Below are 22398 nucleotides of genomic sequence, written 5' to 3'. Positions count from 1 at the left end.
GTTAGCCATTTTTAAAGAATCGAATCGAAAATCGGGAACTGAAAATCGCATCGAATCGGGGCTTGAGTGAATCGTTGCATCCCTACAGACGATATGCTTTTTTTTCTCCCGATTCTTTCTCTGCGGGCTCGGTGTAGTTCTTGAGTGAGGGCTACGCGGCGCACCTCTCCGCCCTGCAGTTTGGCCACCGAGCCCGACCCAAGAAGTCGCCCTCGGTCCGCATGGTCCTCAGGAAAGGCTCCTTCGGTCTCACCGCCAAACCGGACTTCCTGTGCAAGCGCACCCACCTGCGCAGGACCATGTCGGTCCAGCAGCCCGACCCGCCCTGCACGCCCAACCCCAAGCCCGAGCGGGCCCAGAGCCAGCCCGAGTCGGACAAGGACCACGGAGGCGGAGGCGGGCCGGGCGGGTGGGGGCGGGGCGTCATGCATCGTGGGGACACCACTCCCTGACGTCGGGCCACGAGACGGATGGATCGCTGGAGGACGGCGGAAGAGTCGAGGCTGAGGTTTGATCTTCAACTTTCATTCCAATCCTGAGGAAAAATGACACCCACGCATTATCACGAGCGTATATAAATACATTCAAAATGTTCCCCCGAAAGCTCACGCGCGATAGTCATCGGCAAAGACAAACATTTTCACCCAAAAAAAGCAGTTACTTTTCTAAATGTTAAATGCGGTTTAAAAGCACTCTTGTTTTTATTTTATTTCAACAATATCAATTTTTCATTTTTTTCTTTTCAAAGTTTGTGTTTTTCATTCGTTTTCGGGGACTACTCAACTCCCCAAAAAGTCTCAAGAAGCCTCGTCCGAACAAAAGGTCTGCTGTTTTGCCCTAAGGCGGCCGTTTTAGGGCCATGTTGGACATTTCCAGGTTTCTCTTGAAAAATGAACTACTTCTTTTCCACAGCTATACAAATTTGAAGCACGTAAGCACTAGACAGACGCACAATACTAAATTGGGAAGGATTTGCTTTTGACATTATGTTTTCATGACTCGCCATTGAAAGGAAAATATTACCTACCCAAGGTCAAATCTTGTTTGGCCATTTCACTTAGCGGCACGAAATTCGGTGGGCATGGCTATCGTGAGTTGACCCACCAAAAAGTCTCACAAACCCATGCACAAAAATTGTGGTTTGAAACAGGTCATTTTCCTTGTAAATTCTGAACTCAATGTTGCCCATTTCCTTTCCCCCCAAAAAAATCTGCATAAGGGTTTTGCATCTACAAGAGAATTTCCCGATTTAACCGTCAATTTGTGTTCTGAAGCCGACAAAGTCAAAGGAAAAAAGTCCGATAGCAACCTGAGCGAGAAATGCTATTATTAGCAGCGGCACCTCCGGAGGCGGCCAGAATTCAAATGCGCTCATGATTATGTAAGAGCTGCTCCACTTGTTTCCAGATCCGGGGACGACTGCGACTGCGACGACGACGGCGGCGGCGGCGGCGACGCAATCACGGGCCATGGCGGCGCGCTGCCGAGAGCCTGCGGGAGCAAATAGCGCTGACGCGGCCACGCACATTAATCACAACTTTGCCGCCGATGTGACAGACTTCATTAACTCGCGCTCATATTCGCAGCTCGGTGCCACTATATCCGCCATCCCCCACCCCGCCCCCCCCCTCCCTTTTTCGGCGGATGAAGCCTCACTTTTGTCTTTTGGCCTCGACTCGGCGGGCGTTTAGCACCAGTGAGGTGTCGATTCCAAAGTTGGCAAAGATCCCCGCCCGTTTGGAGCGCTGGACTCAGAAGCACTTTTTTGGCCCACTCTTCTGCTGAATGTTGTGCTTGGCTCTGCCCCCGAAGGTTGCACTACCAAAGTCTCATGCAGTCGTTGATGACTGCGCGACACTAGAGCAGCGGCTTGTGTTGTTGTTTTTTTGTTCATTTCAAGGCAGCACAGTGCCCATGTGGCTGGCGTGCCTGCCTCACCGCTCTGAGGTTCGGGTTTTGAGACTTGGCTTGGGCCTTGCTGTATGGAGGTTGCATGTTCTCGCTGTCCCCCATGCGCATCCGTTTTGCGGGTATTCCGGCTTCCTCCTACATTCCTACAACGTGCAAGTTAGGTTCAAGGACTCTAAATTGCCCATTGAATGGTTGTTGGCACTAATGACAAACACAACAGATCAAGGATAGGTGGTTTGGATTTCTTTTTTTAAATTTTATTTATATATATATATATAAGATGTTTTTGTTAGGTATTAATTTATTTTATTGACATTACCTGAGCAATGAAAGGACTATATGAAAAGGGCAATGTGTATAATTCAGCGCCATCTAGTGGTCAACTAGTAGAATGCAAAATGAAGGTTTTTTTTGTTTTGTTTTTTTTAATAATCATTGAAAAATCAAAACATTCTACACATTGTCCTTTAAAGGCAGCGAGTTGCCATTTGAAATGACTTTAGTTTTGTGTCTTTTGCTTCCCCCCCCTACAAATTAACAGAGCTAGGCATCGCCTAACCGCCACCGCGTTCCGTCCTGCAAATTCAATCAAACGCGTCCCGGTCCCGCTCTCGTCGGCGATAGCCAATCGGAGTCGAGAACGTGTACTACGTCACAGGCAGGCGCCGTACGAGCAGACACTCCGCCAAACAAAAGAAAAAAAATGAAACAGAAACAACTGACACACAATATGGGGCACGTGTCATTTCGTCTGTGAGCCCGCAGGGTACACAACACTGTTTTATAATTGATTTCTTCTTTTTTTTAAAAATGTTTTAATTTCTTTCCTTACTCGGCCGCGTGCCAGGAGTACGGCACCTACGTGTGACGCGGCACAAGTTAAATCCGTTCTCGACGTCCTTTGGCTGATTGGTCCGACTGGGACCACGTGGTACGATTAAATATGCAGACGGGAAATAAGCGATGCTTAGCTCTAGAAATTAGACACAGGAATGAACATCCTCTGAGACCGTTGCACCTCAGTTAGTTTTATATCCCTCTTATTATTGTTTTCCTTATCGAGCGTTGAAAAGAAAAATGTAGCAACAATGTTTTCAATTGAGAGAGATTGAACGCTCGTCATCCAATCACCTTGCTTTGATGTCACCCCTGCGCGTTTCATCTGGAGATTGTTGGGGGTAAGCTTTGAAGTTGTCATCTGTGTGCAATTCAGGTTTTGTTGTTGTGTCGCAGCCTTACATGCAATGTCGGCTGCATTTCCACCCCCAATTATCGTTGTGGCTTAGTAGCTATTGGCACCCGTGTGAGGAGTCAGTCCGTCCGACTGAGTCTGCCTGTGAACACGTGACCACTCTGTGCAAACCTATTTTTCTAAGAGCAAATATTGTAAATTAAAAAAAAAAAAAAAAAAGAAAATATTTTCATCATCTTTTGGGGACTCGGAACAGGTCTCAACTTGTCGCTTCTCTTTTATTTTTTGTTTGTTTTTGTTTTCCTTCAGTCGTTTGTTGTCGTTTTTTTGACCAAAGTATTTACACTGCTGTGCAAAGTGTGTTTTCTAGTTGATCTTATGTGATCGTGTGTGTGCGTGTGTGAGAGAGAGCGAGCAGGTGTGTGTGTGTGTGTTGCTGGTCTTTTTATAGCTTTGAAAGGAGGTTTTGTGAATTTGAAAAAAAGGTGTAAAAAGAATACAACAGGAGGCAACAATCTGTATCTCCTGTACATGTACTTAATGTTAGTAATTAGCTCTTTCATGTGTGTGTGTGTGTGTGTGTGTGTGGGAGAGACTCCCTGGAGTCTAATTGCATCAATTAGTGTTGCACGTACCATAATGTAGAAATGATTGTAATTGAGTGTATAAAATGTTGCTCTAAGCAATTACACAATAAAAAGATGGCAAAATGAAACACTAAACGGTGCGTTTAATTTGCTAATGTCCACTTTACTGACCGTCGGCTGTCTGGTGTAAATACTCTTGTGGTGAAAAATGGCTTTATTTAAATAAATGAAGAAATAAAATGCAATTTCTTGACATTCTGTCTGAAGACATTATGCTTGCCGGACACTTTATTAGGTACTCCTGCAAAATCTAATGATGTATGGGAAACATGATAACATTTTTTAAATAGTTAATAGCGTTGACAAAGCTAACAGTCGAATGTTCTTGCTGTGTTGAGCAAGGCGATTGATTGCGCAATGTCTTCACATGACCTTGACTCATTTATGTTGTGCAAGTGTACCTAATGCGGTGGCCGCCACCACTGCTGTATTTACAAATATGAATGCATTACAGATGCAATGTAATGCAAAATCACCGCCCTGTTTTGTTCAGTATCTTTCATTATTTCAAATGGATTTTTTTTTCTTTTTCTTTTTCATATTCTTTGTATAGTCGGACGGAGCCTTACAAGGGAAGGACGAATGTCATTGTTCAGTGCTACCGTTTTGTTTTTACTGTGCATATACCAAATAAACATCTTGACTCATCCATTTACAATGTGATTGATTAATTATGAACAAAGTGGTGTACAGGCTTGTGCAATCTCAGGATCTCACTTGTCTGGTTTTACTTCCCCTCTCAAGATTTAACGTTTTTTTTTCTTTGCATTTGAGCGGCAGTGGATCAAACCAATTTCGAAGCAAAAGGGGTGTACTCTACTTTTCTTGTTAAGTTTGCTGTATGTTTGTTTTTATTCTGTTTGTCCGTTTTTACTTGTTTGTTAAAAAGAATACTAAAAAAAAAAAATTGGTCGGGGGTGCTTGGATCCCCTTTAGGAGTGCTTCAGCAATCCTAAAAATGGTAATGAGCTCCTAAATTAAAAAAAAAAATGGGCTGGACACGACCCAGGATGGATGGACGAATTGTACACGGTATAGGTCACATTTATGGTAGGAAAGGTTTTTAAATGATTCATTCGTTGTTCCATTTTTAAAACATGACACAAACCTGGCAATTGAAAAGAGGTGTGTAGACTTTTTTTTTTTTTCACCCAGTGTATAAAGAGTGGTATCTGCCTATAGCAGTGTAAAGTGCCGCAATGCTTAAATGCTCCCAGTAATGAGATGAATATTCCGTATGTGAACAAAGCATTAATCATTAATTACACTTCATGTGTTTTGTGCACTGGGACCACTTTCTTGGAGTCATTGTGCGTTTTTTCCTCACCTGCTTTTACATTCAAAGCCAAAGTATGGGACGTTCCGTCAAGCTAGGCTGGCCACCTCAGTAGCTTGATAACACATCGTTTGGTTTGGTCAATTATTATACGAGAGCACGTAGAAGAAAACAATGCGATTGTGTCAAAGTTGATTGGACGACTTTGATTGCGTAACTTTGTAGAGATTAGCAGCCGAATAGGATGCTGTATACAAGCAAGCAACTGCTGGAGAAGCAGAATGTGCCACGCTGGACTTTGTGCAGGTGCACCTAATGAACTTTCTCGCCTCTGCATCTATTTTGTGCTCGCTTCACATTTTCTTTGACGTTGGCGTTGATGGTTATTAAATTAGCACAGAAACGGATTTCCAATAAAACTGTTCTTTTTTTTTTTTTTGCAGTTCTTAAGTGTTCTTGAAGTGAAGGCGTATTTCGCAACCAGCCGAAACACATTTTTGTTAGCTTGTTAGCCTGTTAGCAGGTATGTTAGGTTGGGTTTAAAATGGCAGTCAGGAAAACAAACTAAAATACTCCAAAATAATTCAGGCATGGTATTTACCTTTTTTTTATTTCTATTTTTTGCGCTACCTACTGCCTTGTTTTTTTGGAGAAAGAATGGCCCCTGTTTGGGGGGCGGGGTGGGGTGCTCTTTATGCTGGTTGGCCCCAGTCCAGTTCTGAACATATTTTGACTTTGGCCTCATTTTCCTGGCGTTATCTTTATGCTATGGATGAAATTATAAGAGAGCTCTTTCAATGTTCACCACGGACCTTGCCCTGGCATCATTGCGAGGCCATTGAACGCAATTCGATGGCTCCAAAACCAATCCACCGAGAAACAGTGATTTGAATAAATGGCGAGGAAATATCGAAAACATAAATAATGTTAAAGATCAGAGAGGCATGTTTTGTACTGTAAATAAATGTGAGGGCACCTATAGGATTACTCCAGAAGAGACATGTTGAAAATGCAATCAAAATTATACAATTTAAGAAAGTTGTTTAAAAAAAAAAAAAAAATTATAATGTAATCATTGTGCTATTATTTACTATCTCCTGCAGACAGTAAATGGATGGATGTCCGAATATTCATCATGTCTTTTTTTTTTTTCAGCATTTGTTATTGAATTAGTTCATAACACCATGCGGGCTTCTTAAGAGAAGATGTACAGCAAGCAAATCCTGCAAACAACGGCGAAAGGTGCCATATTTTGCTAGCGGGAACATCCAACCATCCTTTATCTGAACCGCTTGACCTCACGAGGGTGACGGCACGCTGGAGCCGATCCCAGACGTCTTCGGGCAGTAGGCGGGGGGGACACCTTGAACTGGTTGCCAGCCAATCGTAGGGCACACGCAGACGAACAAGAATTCACACTCACGGTCACGCCGTTTTAGAGTATGCCATTAACCTAGCATGCACGTTTTTGGAATGCGGGAAAGCCACGCAGGCACGGGGAGAAATTCCACACAGGAAGGCCGTTTGCCCGGGGTCAAACGCACTTGTGAGGCCGATGCGCTAACCAGTTAGCCACCTGGTGGAAACATACAAATTTCAAATTGAAATCACCAACTGCGGTTCAAAACTTAATTGTTACCATAAATCATTGAAGGACAACATTTTCAAATGATCTTGAAAGGCAACTATTTTCGATTCCAAGGCACACACTGACCGAAAACAGGAAAAAGGCGCAACATTTTAAAAAGTAGCGCCATCTGGTGGAGGAATGTGAGCATGGAACGCTAAATAGAAATGTTAAAGGATAGAATTAATTTATGTTAAGGTAAATGCGGGGGAAGGAAAAAGACAAAATGACATTTTGAGCGGGGCAGGTTGTGCGCGCGTGTGTGTAACTTGAGGCGGAAAGGCGCAAAACGCTTTTTATGGAGTGACAAAGGCGAGACACGGCACGCTAGCAAATGACAAGTGACGGGGTCCAAATGGGCGGAGGTGCTCTGTGCACATGGCGGCCGCGTGGCTTTTATCACAGTAATTGATTTGAAAGCCAGGTGGTCTTCGGCCTTGTCACACTCATTGCCTGTCAAAGACAAAATGCCGCCAGTGGACGTGTTGTCATTTCGCGCTGAGCTCAGGCGTCAGTTCCACTCGGCGTCTCTCACTTTGCTCTGAGTGGGCGTCACGCTGCTTGTTTTTATTATTACTATTACTAGTATATGGGCTGTGTGCATTGCTCTTGTTATCAGACAATCACATGAATGGAGTTTTTTTTTTTTTTTTTTCTCAGTTGGTTACCGTGTTTCCTCAATTAGTGGTCCTCGCTCAAGCATGAACAAATTCCTTTAAGTACCACATATAAGTCTTTATATAACTATGACTAGTCCCAACAAGTGTCGTGCCAGCTTAATAATAATAATAATAATAATAGCCTGTTGCCTGAGCCCTGAGCAACTGTGATGTCATTTTCAGTCGACACAAGTGACAAAATGGCCGCCCCCCGAGGTCCAATCACGGCTCGGATTCAGAAAACAGGTCAGCCGTGATTGGTCGTCGTGAGCAGTTGCGATGTCATTTTCAGTTGACAGAAGACAAAATGGCCGGCCCCAGAGATGGTTAAAAATGACTGCATTTTGCTGCTTAACTCTTATTCCACAAACGCAAAATGAATCAGAATGCCGTGTTTCAACTAGTGGGCCTGCTGGCAACGTAATCTTGAAAAACAAAATGTTTGGGTTGACTTCCGCTTCAAGCAGTGAAGGTGCCTGAATGCTACCTTTAAAGCGGAAGTCAACCCAAAGATATTTATTTCATGAGTATGTTCCCAGCAGGCCCACCAGTTGAAACACGGCATTCTGATGAAGATTGCAATATGAGTTAACCCACCCGTTTTTGTCCATCTCAGGGGGCGGCCATTTTGTCACTTCTGTCGACTGAAAGTGACATCACAACTGCTCACAACGACCAATCGCGGCTCAGCTTCAGAAAACAGGCCAGCCGCGATTGGTCGATACCCGAGCAGTTGTGATGTCATTTTCAGTCGATAGAAGTGACAAAATGGCCGCCCCCGGAGAGGTGGCTAAAAACGGGTGCATTCTGCTGCGTAACTCGTATTTCTTATTAATCATATCGCCTTGTTTCAACTAGTGGGTTTGCATAGAACATATTCTTGGGCTGACTTCCGCTTGAAGGCCCCTTTTAGCATAAATTATGTTACTTCTGAGCAAGCTTTATGAAAGGATCTTAGCCACAATTCTGTACAGCAGAAACATTTGAAGCAACAGAACACTGACGGAGTTGACAGTTTCACACTCAAGACTTTAAAGAATTCATGTTTGAACCAAAAAAAAAACACTCATTGAAAAAAAATTAATAGGAGTAATGATTTTTCAGGGGTGGCCAGTAGGGACTTGCGTCAGCAAATGCTCGCTGTGGCGCGATGACGTCAGTTAGGCAAAGTGGAGTCGAATTCATTTGAAACGATGCCGTCCTTTCCTGTGCTGCAGCTTTTCATCATTTCATTTTCATTCGACAGCAAGTGCCACAATGCACTTTTTTTCTTCTTGAATTAGGGTGTTGCCATTTCGCCTCCCCCGCCCCCCACCTTGTGGTGTCTCTGTTGCCAAGGAGACAGCGAGGCTCCATATTTGGACCCTTTACTTGTTATTTACTTGATATTGCGCTGACGGCTGAAATGACGTCCTCCATCACGCACCGCTACACATTTGTGCCTATCCAGTGAAAATGAGATTTCTCCGGGGGGGGGCCTTCAAGGCTCTTTGGAGCGCATCTCAACGAGAGCCAATCCGACGCGACAGGAGACGGCACTCGGTCACGCATGGAAATCATTTTGTGCATTTCACAGACACCTGCGAGGAAAATAATATTCCCTGAAGCTGCAGCGGGCGCCGGATTGCATCGGCGCTGGTAAAGCCAGACACCGATTGGCAAGAAGTGGAGTGCATCATCATCATCATCATCATCATCATCATCATCATCATCATCATCATCAATAGGCCAGATGTGGAAATGATGTTTCCCTATCAAGGAGCAGGCCGGCGGGCCATGACGGCTCGCCGTCGCTTCACGTTTGCGTCGTGCGTTTACCCATCTGCAGATAATAACGCAGGTTTCACTTTAGAGCGGCCAGAAAAGGGAAGCCACATTGTTATTAGCAAATTATGTGTAATGTAGTCACAGGAGGGGCCAGATTTCCATAGGCAGGTGCAAACACTGGCGCATCTTTATTTTGGTGGCCTCACTGGGAGTTACGGAGCGTGGCGTGGAGCTGCCGCGCCACACGCGGACGCACGGTCGCGGGTTCAAGGCAGGCCCCAGCTGCCCAGGTCACATGCGCGGACGACCGCGTCATCCGCAAGGGGGGGATCTTGCAGTTGACCCGCCGGTGTCCTGCGCGGACCCCAGCGAGTCGATTTCTACCGAGCCCTGCGTGCGCTTGGACCGCCCTGATTGACATGCAAATGAGGGGATCGGCCACTTCCCATCCCACAATGGCGCACGACGGTGAACACGCCCCCTTTGAGCTAGACTTGCACTCATCGCAAAAATAGCTAACATGCTGCCCTGCTAACAAATGCCATACCCATGAATAATACTCTTTTTTTTTTTTTTTTAATCATCCCAAATTGAGGGAAGGGTATTATACAGGGGACCTAATAAGAAACAAACATTTTTCACTTTTAGAAGTTCACCAGTTCCAAGCGGTTGTAAAAAAAAAAAAAATAGAATGATTTCTACCACGTCATACACAACGTAACTCAATATGCTTCACATACTGTAATTAAAAGTACATTTAAAAGCAGTTACAAATTGAGCTGAAGAGATTTAAAAGCAAAGTGAAGAAATAACAAATAGTTTACCAAATTTACTAGAGCGTACAGCGCAAGAACAAGATTTGCAAAAACAGTATTTGAAAAAATACTTTGAAAGTGTGGGAAAAGAGCGATCGATTTTTAGCTGGATTTAAAAGCATTGACCCTTTTTTGGTATGTTTTGAATCTTTATTCTAAAGTGCACCAGCAAATGGGGGGGAACACAAGTAGAGAGGATTTTTTTTTTTTTAATAGCGGAGTCAAGCCAAACATATTTTATTCAAGAATATGTTGCCAGCAGGCCCTCGAGTTGAAACACAGCATTCTGATCAATTTTGAGTTTGTGGAATATAAATTAAGCAGCAAAATGCACTTGTTTTTAGCCATCTCCGGGGGGGCGGCCATTTTGTGTTTTGTTGACTTAAAATGACACCACACTGCTCACAATGACCAATCACGGCTGACCTGTTTTCTTAATCTGAGCTGTGATTGGTTATTATCATGTTCCACAAAGGCAAAATTAATCAGAATGCCGTGTTTCAACTAGTGGGCCTGCTGGCAACATATTCTTGAAAAAAATATGTTTGGGTTGACTTTCTTTTTAAGGGTGATTTTGTGGTGGGCGTATTTTACACGGGTGCGTGTTGATCACAGGATGTTATGGTATTCACTGAAACTGCTTAAGGAAAAAAAATGCCTCCCTTAGGTCATTTGACCTCTTAGAAAAAAAAAAAAACAGGTTATCAATATATGCTACAGACTGGGGGGCTTAATTTTAACTTTGTTGCTAACCAAAACAGCAGCACTGAAGCCTATAAGGTGAACTTACGAACTACGTGTGAGGTAGTAGTATTAAGTTCCAGTAGTTAGTGGCTTAGTTTTTTATTATTATTAGTTAGCATATTTCCTCAAATGGTGTCGACGAGCGTCACGGCTCACCTGTTTTCGGACTTTGGTCATGTGACGCTTGCAAGCTGAGCCCTGAGGCACTGTGACGTCATTTTGAGTGGGCAGCAAGTGCCAGTACCACAATGCCGTTCTGTGGAAATGAGTCAAATGAGACAATTCTGCATTTATTTTATAATTGCCCTATGCCGTCAAAATTTTGGAGAGATTTTCAAAGGTATATATGTGAAAAAAATGGTCATACTATTGCAATTGCTGTAAAAGATATTGTTACAAGTTTTATATATAATGACAAATCTTTGTCCTTTGTAATCGATCTTATGTTGCTACTTGGCAAGTTTTATTTCCACAAGATGAGGATATCCAAATCCCATCCAAATGATCAAGTACTCCTTAGTGAGTTTCGACGATATGCGGATACCTTAAAATTAACGAAAAATGAGAAAAGTGTTTGTACATCAGAGTTTCTTCGTGAATTATCTCTGATTGATCTCGAATGAATGTTTATTGTGCTTTACATTATTTTTTATGTTGGTTATGTGTGTACATGGATATTTTCACTTTGTTACACAACAAAATTTGTGAATGTTTTGAAAGCATCAATAAAAAAAAACATTTGAAAAGAAAAAAAAAAGTATCACAATGCCGTGTTTTGACTACAGGGGGCGATATTGTAATGACAATGTTTGACATGACTTCTCCCTCAAGCAGTATCATTATATTGAAATCAATAAAGAGACTACACTAGTAATATTGTAACGTAATGTTTGCTCGTATTCAATTGTAGTTTGAAACGGGATTGCCGACGGCGGCAGAATACAATGACCATTGAAGTGTGTCAAAATCAAGATTATTTGACGGCTTGCCGGGTTAGCGCGGCGGCTAACTGCCTGGCGTCCAGCTGATTAATGAATAACCTTTAAGGTTTGCATAACAAGAGCCGATGTCTTTGACAGAGTTGACAAAGGGGCGGCACTCGAGTGTCGAGCGCTCGACACAACCATGGAGAAGGAGAAGGCCGCCAGTGACGAGATGTTCTGCTGCAGCCGGCCGCGCCGCAAACGCTCCGGGGCCCTCAGGGAGGAGGTGGACCACCTCTTGCGCATGATGGGGCCCCTGGTAAGCACGCCCGCTTTTACTCTGCAAGCCATTCGGGGGTCGCTCATCCTCCATCGCGTCTTCCTAGTTGATGTCTCGAATCCTCAATTATCTGCTTCCGTTCGTGGTGACCATGTTCTGCGGGCGCCTGACCAACGAGGTGATGGCCGGCTACGGATTAGCGTCTGCTGTAAGTAGTTGTATCATTACATGAAGGGAGGCTTTTTTTCCCCGCCACCTTGCTTTCACTGTTTTTGTTTTCCCCAATGGGGATTATTGGGATTTTTCGCTGTAAAGTGTGTACTGTATTTGTCCTTTTTTTTTTAAATTTTATTTTATTTATTTATTTATTTATTTTAATATCCCAAACCTATACACCCCCTAAAGTGACATAGGGATTGGGGGGCAAAAAGTGAAATACGTTTTCTCGTTAGGATGAGAAACTTTGTCGTCCAAACGATTGAGTACGGAGCTCCCAAAGTGACATGGGGGGTGGGGAGGAATTAAAATAGTTTGCTATCTCTTCCGTTGAATAGAGACAGCAACACTAGAAACTTCCTCATTAGAACGAGAAAGGTTTTTCTTAGGACAAGAAAGTTTCTCGTTTGGATGAGAAAGTTTCTCGTCCTAACGAGAAACATATTTCATTAACCCCCCCTTTGTCACTTTACGGGCTCGTATAATGTAAATATTTGGCAGTGTCCAATGAAAAGTGTATCCTTTAGAAAACCAAGGAGGAAACTAAAATAACTTGGACATACATGTTTTTTATTCTGAGATGCATGATTTCCATTGAACAATTTTGTTGTTTTCTTTTAAGTAAAACCAGGACAAAATAACTATAATTATTTATTTTAAGAAAAAATATTTTCCTTTTTTGGGAGAATGTTTTTTTATTGGACAACACGGTTTTTTTCTTCCGAAAATGCTTGGAAAAATGCTTTTCCGTCGGAGATGCCTGCGTTTTGTCGGATACAATTGTGATGCAATCAAATCCGTGACTTTTGTCACCATCGTTGCTTTGTGACTCTCATCAGACCTCATCAAGTCTTGTTTGTCGTCTTTCTTTTGTAGACCATCAATGTGACCACTGCATCAATAGGCCTGGGTTTGGGCTGCGCGCTTGATACTTTGGTTGCTCAGGTCTGGGAAAACTCACTTAACACATTGCCACCCCTCGTACCCAAACTGGAAGGCTAAATCAAGGCAACGTGCGACAGACCTTTGGCGGCAGGAACATGCTGCTCGTGGGCGTGATCCTGCAGCGAGGCGTCATCATCCTGCTGTTGTTCTGTCTGCCCTGCTGCGGTCTGCTGCTCAACGCCCAGAGCCTCCTGCTCCTCATGGGCCAGGACCCCGAGGTCACCCGGTAATTACTGCGACGCCATCACCAACGCAGCCTGCCGTCCAAGCGCGGTGGTCCTCACGCTGACCTTTGTCATTTCAGAATCGCGCAGTTATATATTACGGCATTCCTCCCAGCAGTGCCGGTAAGTTGTTTTCAGTGCGAAGTCCGTTTCTACGATTGTGACTTGGAAGGTGGTGGTCTTAAGAGGTGGCTTAAAGCGCAAGTCAACCCAAACGTATTTTTTTTAAGAATATGTTCTACGCAGGCCCACTAGTTGAAATACAACATTCTGATGAATATTGCGTTTGTGGAAGAAGAGTTAATCCCCCCCTGTTTTTAGCCATCTGCGGGGGGCGGCCATTTTGTCTCTTCTGTCGACTGAAAATGACATCACACACCCTCAGGGCTCAGATAACGACCAATCATAGCTCAGCTTCAAAAAACACTTGAGCCGTGATTAATCATATTGCCTCGTTTCAACTAGTGAGCCTGCATAGAACATATTCTTGAAAAAAATATGTTTGGGTTGACTTCCCTTTTGAGAAGAAAAATCCCCCCGTTTTTAGCCATCTGCGGGGGGCGGCCATTTTGTCTTTTCTGTCGACTGAAAATGACATCACACACCCTCAGGGCTCAGATAACGACCAATCACAGCTCAGCTTCAGAAAACAGGTGAGCCGCGATTGGTCGTTATCTGAGCAGTTGTGATGTCATTTTCAGTCGACAGAAGTGACAAAATGGCCGCCCCCTGAGATGGACAAAAACGGGTGCATTTTGCTGCGTAACTCGTATTTTCTTATTAATCACATTGCCTTGTTTCAACTATTGGGCCTGCATCGAACTTATTGTTGAAAAAAATATGTTTGGGTTGGCTTCTTCTTTAAGTCAGATGTTTTCCCACTGCAGGTACCAAAATCACGGCCTGCCACTGGTTGCTTTGTACGCACAGTTGAGCCTTTCAGTCTTTTACTGTCTTCTGATGTGACTAGTCAATGTCTCTCTGTCTTTCTGTTCTTTAGGCAATGTTTCTATATCACCTGCAAGTGTCCTACCTTCAGAATCAGGTGCACTAACACACCTGCTCCCATCGTCTTATGAGTGCCTTCATCAAGTCAGATTTTGTGGGCTTTTGACATGCTATCACACTCACCACTTTTTATTACACTGCGACACCAATCCTTTTCGCAAAGTCTTTAAGGGTGTTTCACATTGTTTGTGATTGTTATGAAGCTAAACGGACTTACCCAAAGCAAAGCAATGTGGTTGTTTGAAGTAAGTGTACCGAAGCCGCTTGAAGCTTCTTTTTTGAAGAATCGTTCATTATCTGCCAAACTGCTTTTTGTTGTGAAGTAAATTGAGTTCACTCCCACCACACAGCTTACAGCGCTACAATTTTTGCAAAAGCAAAAAATCTGCCAATTATGGCGAAAAACCTTCAAATGGGGGTCGCTGGTGTCTGAAGGCAGTGGTGCGTTACAAACCAATGCCATCCCTTCTGAGTCATTTTACTGCGCTGTGGTCGTTTAAGGGGATAATACTACCGCAGATGTACGCCGCCGCCCTGGCAAATGTGGCAAACTTGCTGACAAACTACATCTTCATAAGTGTGCTCGATCTCGGGGTGTAGTAAGTCCAACGCGCACATACGCATAACACGCACGCACGCACGCACGCATATACCGGATGCGTTGCGCTAGACGACATTTCCGATATTTCCTTTCAGTGGATCTGCTGCAGCAAACACCCTGTCAGACATCTACATCTGTACCTTCCTGTTTGCTTACATCTGGTGGAAGAAGCTACACAAAACGACCTGGGGAGGTAACGTCAACCATTTTTACAAGGACAATGATGCTCATTTAAATCTGATTTCAGAAAGGGCCTAGACAAATACATGGCAGCATATCATAGCAATTTCCAGATGCTTGAGCGGCCTGATGCCATCCGGCACGCGGCTCCGTAAGTGCGTGTCTTGCTCCCCCTGCAGGCTGGTCTGTGGAGTCGCTTCAGGAGTGGGGCTCCTTCATGAAACTGGCCATCCCCAGCACACTCATGACCTGTTTTGAATGGTGGATTTTTGACTTTGGCGGCTTCCTTGCAGGTGAAAATCTCATTCATACTTTTCATTTGATTTGATTTGACACTTTCAAGTTTATTCAGTGCTTTTTCATGAATTTTTTTTCGCCCCATTTTTTTGCTGCCCAATTATTTTTATTGTATGCTCGCCAATGTATTTTTTACGGAAGAGGATTAGGGCCAGTGGGGGGGAAAAAATAAGGTTGGTAAGATTCTCATTTTTATTTCAGAATTCTGACTTTATTCTCAGAATTCTGACATTAAAGTCAGGATTCTTAATCCTATTCTCTGAATTCCGACTTTAAAGTGAGAATTTTCACTTTAATGTCAGTGAATTCTGACTTTAGTGTCAGAATTCTCACTTTAAAGTGAGAATCCTGATTTAATTCTGAAATCAGAACTCTCACTTTAATGTCAGAATCCTCACAATCTTGACTTTAGTCTCAGGATTCTGAAATCTGACTTTAAAGTGAGAATTCTCACTTTAAAGTCAGAGAATTCTGACTTTAAAATGAGACTTCTGACTTTAAAGAACAATTCCGACTATAAAGTCAGAATTCTGAGAATAAAGTGAGAATCTTGCCAACCTATTTTTTTTCCCCTACTGGCCCTAATCCCCTTCCGTAATTTTGTGATGTCCACTTGATTGTATTTTATGCTTTGCTATTCATTTTGAAGTCCAATTTTAATTTGAAATATTGCTGATTTTTTTGTATCGTGTGTGGCAGGGATGCTGGGTCATGTTGAGCTGGCGGCCCATCATGCCTTGATAACCGTGGGAAACTTAAACTACATGGTATAGTGAGGAAATCTCGCGCAGGACTTTATTTAGCCAGCGCCACGGCGTGCGCTTACGTGTCATCCCAAATGTGGCAGGTGACGCTGGGCATCCATGCGGCGGCGTGCGCCCGAGTGGGCAACGCGCTCGGCGCCGGCGACACGGCGGCAGCGCTCCTCACCTGCAAGGTGGCGCTGGTGCTTTCAGGTCCGACCATGCTGAGCTGCGGCTAGCGTCCCGTGACGGGCGTCACGCAATGTTTGCGTTCTTTGTTTGCAGTCGCATTTGGCCTTGTTCAAGGTATCGTGCTCGGAGCGACTAAATCGGTCATCGGCTTACTCTTCACCTCTGACCCGTGAGTCTTTTGGATAATTTTACACCTTGCGTAATTTCACAAGATTAAATTGTAATTTTATGAGAATAAAAGAAGGAATAACAACTTCTGTTTTTTTCTGTGAGAGAATTTCATAACAAAGTCGTAATATTACAGAGAATGTTATGAGAATAATTTGCAGTGATATATTGCTTAATATGATTTTGTCCTTTTAAGAAAAAAGTCGATATAAATTAAGAAAAAATGGTAACCTTACGAGGGGGAAAAAGTCATCTGACCGGAATAACGTCTGAATTTTATATGGGGAACTGCTGTACGATTATAGGAAAACGTTTTTTTTTCTTTTTTTTTTAAATCAGAAGTTCCAATAATACACTGAATGTTTTGTGAGAACAAATTTGCAATATTGTTACAGCCCACCCTGTGAAAGTACAGATTGGGTTGCTTTGAACCCATAGTGGCGTAATGAAAAATATTTTCAAATAAAAATGTCCTTTCAGGAAGATCATCACTTTTCTGTCCCCCTTGATGAGCATTTACAGCTTCCTACAGTTATTTGATGGCATTGTGGTGCGTAACAAAAACTTCCCAGAAACCCAGAAAAGTATTTTCAAAAGTGCAACAAGATGGAACTCTTTTGTTGTCGTTGTTGTTGCTTGCCTTGCTTCGCTTCAGGGTGTGTCCGCAGGCATCTTCATGGGAACGGGGAAGCAAAAGATAGCCGCCGTGTCCAATTTCATCGGCTACTACTGCATCGGCCTCTCCATCGGTGTTGTGCTGATGTTTGTCACCCAACTCAGTATTTTAGGTATTTACCCGATGACTTGTTTTGACGCAAACACCGCCACGGACGGGGTCATCATCACTCCGACTTGTTGTCGTTGTTTTTCATTCCGCAGGCTTTTGGCTGGGGCTCCTCATTTGTGAGGTTCTCCAATCGGCCTTCTTCGTCGCGGTCATATTCAAACTCAACTGGAAGAGCATCACAGAGGAGGCGCGTGCGCGGCCCGGCCCGTCCGTGAGTTCCGACAAACAACAAGTAACAAGTAAGTCTCGCTTGTGCGGTCGGCAGGCGCTGGCACGAGCCCGGGCGAAGACAAATGTGCCGTTACTGAACACAAGCGATGCAGCGGATAACCAAAGCGGAGAGCAGACGCGACCGCGGCAGAAGGTAAGTCAAACCTTTTTTTTTTTTTTTTTTTCCGACTCGGACCAACTCACCACTGAAATCTTACTGACTGTGGCTGACTGACTGTCCGACAAACTGACGAGCAACCTGGCGCCGTATCTGTTGATGCAATAATTCTTCACCGTGAACGTTGGCCTCCGGAGCTGGGCCGGCCGGCTAAATACGCAGACGGGAACGCGGCGGCGGTTCGGGCCATGCCCGGCGGGCAGCTGTGCTGGCCTCACTCTGCAGATGTCAACAAGAGTGCAGGTCACATTCTTCATCATATCATCAACATTCGGGGTGAAGGGGCCAATCCCTTCCAGCCGTTAGCTATAGGAGGGGATCGCAAATAAGAGACAGTCCTCCAAAAACAAAAACAAACAATCCTAATGTGGATACAGCCAACTCAGAGGGTCGACGGGTTGCCAGATTGACTTGGTGAAATCTCGCGCTGCGGCATTTGTCATGCAAAGCTTGCAAGAAAAAAAGTCCTCCTTATCTGCAAGCCTGCGTCAGCGGAGTCGTCCTTGACCATTGTCAACATCCAGCTGTCTTCTTTTCCGCCAACAAGAGGGGACCTGATCATATTCACCGCAGCTATCGAACTAAGACTGAAAGGCTAACTCACTGAATGACTGACCAACCGCTTGGCTAACTAGCTAACTAATTCTGACCGATGTGACTAACACCCGACTTGCTGGCTGACTGCCTGACAAACTACAACGAACTGACTAAATGACCAACTGGTCAACTGAATGACCAATGACTCTCTTAGTGACTGACGAAGGGACTGGTTAACTGACTAAAGAACTAATTAACTTTCATACTGTTAGTTACCTGATTAGCGACTGACTGGCTAAATGACCAACGAATGACTTACTAGATAACTAACTGACTTACTAACTATTACTAATATACTGACTCGCTGGGTTAAATGACAACATCATACTAGCTAAATAATGGAGTTGAGTGACTGATTTATGAACTGTCTGACTAACTAGACAACTAACTAACATACCAAGCAACTAGCTAACTCAATTTTTGATTTAGTGACTGAATAATGAATTGACTGACAGACTCTTACTAACCGATTAATTAATAATGATCCTGCTACCTAACTTAAACTAGTTAAACTAGCAGACATGAGTGGCTCACAGACTTACTATCTAAATGAGTGACTGACTATGTAGCTAACTAAATAACTAACTGACTGAATGACTAAATCTCTGACTAACTGCTGAACTGACTGTCCAATTAACTGAATAAGTAACTAAATGGCTGAATGACTGACTGATTGACTGACGAGCTGATTAACTACTTAAGTCACCAACTGACCAGCTAAGAGATTACAGATTGAGCATGTTCAATCTGTGCCTGTCTCCTGCTAAAAAACGATAGTCAGTTGAGGGCTTCATGCACGTGAGCGGCCAGCGTCCCGACGGCGGCTCCAAGCGTCTGCCCGGCGACAAGGAGGACGCCGGGCATCTCTCCGTTTCCCAGCTGGTCCTCCGCCGAGGCATCACCATGGTTACGGCGCTGGGCCTCCTGGCTGTGGGCATCTGCGTGCACTTCCTGGTCCCGCCACCCGCTCGCTCGCTGCTGCTTCAGGCCAACCTCACCAGCATCAATGGCACACAAAGTCCCCTGCAAACTGTTACAATGCTGGACTGGTGAAGACAGACGCCAGGAAACTTGCGCACTCCGCAGCGTTTCTTATCGAGGTCATACAGAAGAGAAGACTCTCAGTATTCATCACTTTATTCTCAGCGCTGCTTTGTGTCACTTCAAGGTCACTTTAAGTGCATTTTTACTCGTTTGATTTGAGCTTATGTTTCCTTTCTTTTTTCTTTTTTTTAATTAAGTATGTTTGGCTTGAGCAAAATGAACTAATGGGACTGAATGTCTTTTCTAATTTATGAAATAAATAATACTGTATATGCTTTTTGCTATTGGGAAATGGGAATTTAACAATGGCCACTTCATGTCAGTTGTGTGAACCTCACTCCACATAACCGAAAGCAACGAAATCCAAGAAAAAATATGGGGGGCGGGGTTATTAGTAATTGACGCATATATTTCTGAAGGTCTTAATAGAAGAAGGGTAGAATTTTTTGGGGTCTGCACTTGTAAACAAGAAACATAACAACACAAGCGCGAATGGCTATTCCATGAAGTATTTTTAGCCATTTTTACATGACGTTTTCTAACAATGCTTCTTTTCTAATATCAATAGTTTTATAGCTGTTAAAATAACAGCAAACCGTTTGTCCAGCAATTTCCAATTCCTAAATGTCAGGGTGACGCAGCCTTATCCGTTGAGCTTTTACACACCAGTGTGCCGCGAGATATTGCCAGGTGTGCCGTGGGAAATGATCTAATTTGTGTGCTTGTGCGGTCTAGCGCCTCGCAGCGTAATCATTGTAGTACTCTTCCATACCAGTAGGTAGCAGCAGCCAGGTAATTGTCTTTGTTTAGCGACAAGCGAATTAGTAACGCATGTTCCAAACAGGCCCTTGTTTCGCACTGAGTAAGTACTGCAGCAATATGAGACATTATAAAATGCTTTTTTCTTTGTGTTTCTTAAATTCCTATTCAAGACGTTATAATATAACGTCATTCTTCAATGTTAAGAATGCTTATATAAACAATATAACACATATTTTGTTGAAATAAGCTTTTTTTTTTTTCAGAATTTCAGATGGTGGTGTGCCGCGGGATTTTTTCAATGAAATAAATGTGCCTTGACTCAAAAAAGTTTGAAAAACACTGAACTAGAGGACCATATGTGATGTGGCCCTGGCCCTAACCTAGTTGGGACTAAGCTAAAAAGGCTTATAGACCTTTGTCAAATACCAATAACGACTTTCAACTGTATGTAGGTGGGTAGACTTTCCATTTCAGGTGGTCCAACCAATGTAAAACTAGAAAAATGCAATTTTATCATAACACTCTTCACAAAAAAGTGGTCAGTTTGAACTTGATTGACAATGGTAGAAGCTAATGCTAGCATCCAAAAGAGAAGCCTGTTTAATTTGAGATTAGTTGCAATAGTCTGATGGCACAACTGCAAGGAATGTCACTACAGACTATAATGCTATTCAAAGCTTGAAAACTTATGAAATACTTGCAAGTTTTGAATTTGCAGCTGTGACTCATTTGAAAATATTTTCAATGAGAATGTGTACGTTTTCCATGCTATTATCATTTTAAGAAGAATCAGCATGACACGGTAAGCGAAGCATTTCTTGAGGTAGGAGAAAAAGAAGAAATTCTTGCCTCTCTGCGATGACTAGTTTTCAAAAGTATATATTAAAAAAAAAAAAAAAAAGAACGCCACAATGTTTGAGTTACCAAACTGCTTCTGCCAATTTGGTATTATACCTTAGATTGCGATCATACGCTGTTGCGCACTAACTTCAAAAATCATGGCTTCAATTGCAAATGTAACGCACTCAACACATTGACAACAATAATGGAATTGTCACCAGTTTGCAGCTTTGCACTCACCCAAAAAGTCTTTCATACTTCGCAAAAGCAATTGAGTGTGTTACATCATCTCCACAAACTCTTATTCAAAGGTCTTATGGCCAAGTGTGCGGATTAGGCTAACCCAGTAAAAGGAGCCCTGAGGGGCACCGCTGGGGATCTCTTGAGTCCTCCCGAGCAAACAAATGAGCCGCCCTCTTCAAGACCTGAGCGGCAAGCTTGGCAACATGACCGCCATGTGGCCAATGTCCCTCAGATTGGTGGAGAGGAAGCTCAGGTCTCCTCACACTGAGTTGGAAGTAACTTGCGCATGTGGTCACAAACTGATATCATTTACGATGATAAGAAGGATGTGTTTGTATCAGGAAGGTGTTCTGTTTGTTATTGCAGAATCTGAGCTGACTGGATTCAAGTTCAAGTCAGCGCCTGGAGTCCAGTTAACTGTTAGCTGTTTAGTAACTGTTAGCTATTAATTAAACATGTAAAAACCAAATGGAAAAAAAATCCTGGTCTCAGAGGAACCTCCTCTGGTAACGGTTACAGTTCACAGTGTTACTTAAACAATGTACAAGATCCGTAATGCTCAGTAGACATGTGCAAAATCTTAACGAAAGCTTGTTTTGCATTTTATTTTTGGTGGCATTTATTGTTTTTGGATCTCTGTATAACTTCATGTCATTTGGTGCAACCAATCAACATCTAAGCTGAAAAGCGAAGAATCTGCTTTACAGAAGAATAACTGCAAGAATGCTAGCTCAACTTAAATGTACAAGTACTATATTCAAAAAATGTTTTCTTGATCTCTTCCTCGCTGAGCAGACTTACAGCTTGTTCAATGTGAGAATAAATGCGAAAGCTCTTTCATTCCAAACAGTGCCCGAGATGAATTCTTGTGAGCTATAGTTTGGATTGCAACACGCACTCTGTGGTCTTGTTTTCAACTTTCTCCGTTGTTACAGCTGCACTTGGCGGGGCTCCAAAGGAAGCAAGCAAGCAAGCGCTCCATCCTTTGCGCCACTCTGGAAGTGGCTTTTGAAGCGACAGCAAGAGATGAAAAAAGTCAAAAGACACATGAAGTGTTGTGGTGTCGAAAAAGACGTGGCGGCGGGATCGAGCGACCATCAGGGATCCAGGTGCCCCTGAGCCACAGAGAAGAAGTCGACCACATCTTGAAGATGGCCGGGCCTGTGGTGGTAAGGTGGCATGTATGCACGCGTGTATATGGATGCTTTATTCTGCATGCATTCATTGAGCAGAGTTATCTATTGGAAAACGTTTTGGTTATTGTGCTTGAAGATTGCAATTTGTTGTTTATTCGGCACCGGACTTAAATCGCACCTTCGCGG

At 43.4% G+C, this 22398-nt stretch overlaps 2 protein-coding genes across 16 annotated transcripts in view; both read left to right on the top strand.

The window, feature by feature from the left end:
• LOC147144341 (membrane-associated phosphatidylinositol transfer protein 3-like) overlaps window positions 1-4406 on the top strand; it is a 55505-nt gene extending 51099 nt beyond the window's left edge. For all 5 annotated transcript variants that reach the window (XM_086035268.1, XM_086035270.1, XM_086035271.1 and 2 more), the window contains 2 exons: window positions 138-508; window positions 1408-4406. In XM_086035268.1, coding sequence (XP_085891394.1) covers window positions 138-452 — 315 coding nt within the window. In that variant the 3' untranslated portion in view covers window positions 453-508; window positions 1408-4406. The remainder of the gene's footprint in view (window positions 1-137; window positions 509-1407) is intronic.
• Window positions 2949-22398, top strand: part of LOC147144340 (multidrug and toxin extrusion protein 1-like) — a 32725-nt gene continuing 13275 nt past the window's right edge. For 6 of the 11 annotated variants that reach the window (XR_015087425.1, XR_015087424.1, XM_086035276.1 and 3 more), the window contains exons 1-16: window positions 2949-3089; window positions 11718-11880; window positions 11948-12049; window positions 12934-13002; window positions 13080-13228; window positions 13307-13349; window positions 14227-14271; window positions 14736-14833; window positions 14931-15028; window positions 15195-15308; window positions 16012-16079; window positions 16160-16268; window positions 16341-16416; window positions 16896-17203; window positions 17295-17566; window positions 22012-22245. Coding sequence is in view for 9 of the 11 variants with exons in the window: in XM_086035276.1 (XP_085891402.1) it covers window positions 3052-3089; window positions 11718-11880; window positions 11948-12049; window positions 12934-13002; window positions 13080-13228; window positions 13307-13349; window positions 14227-14271; window positions 14736-14833; window positions 14931-15028; window positions 15195-15308; window positions 16012-16079; window positions 16160-16268; window positions 16341-16416; window positions 16896-17203; window positions 17295-17566; window positions 22012-22245 (1986 nt within the window). In the remaining 2 variants the exon portion in view is untranslated. Of the gene's footprint in view, window positions 3090-11717; window positions 11881-11947; window positions 12050-12933; window positions 13003-13079; window positions 13229-13306; window positions 13350-14226; window positions 14272-14735; window positions 14834-14930; window positions 15029-15194; window positions 15309-16011; window positions 16080-16159; window positions 16269-16340; window positions 16417-16895; window positions 17204-17294; window positions 17567-18964; window positions 19507-22011; window positions 22246-22398 lie in introns of those variants that run through there. The other 5 variants (XM_086035282.1, XM_086035278.1, XM_086035277.1 and 2 more) reach the window with 5 other exon arrangements.

The sequence above is a fragment of the Filicampus tigris genome, chromosome 7, assembly GCF_054856515.1.
Source record: "Filicampus tigris isolate MCC_2025a chromosome 7, RoL_Ftig_1.0, whole genome shotgun sequence".
Lineage (NCBI taxonomy): Eukaryota > Metazoa > Chordata > Actinopteri > Syngnathiformes > Syngnathidae > Filicampus > Filicampus tigris.
The sequence above is the reverse complement of the archived record's forward strand: the minus strand, read 5'-3'. Positions and strand labels throughout refer to the sequence as shown.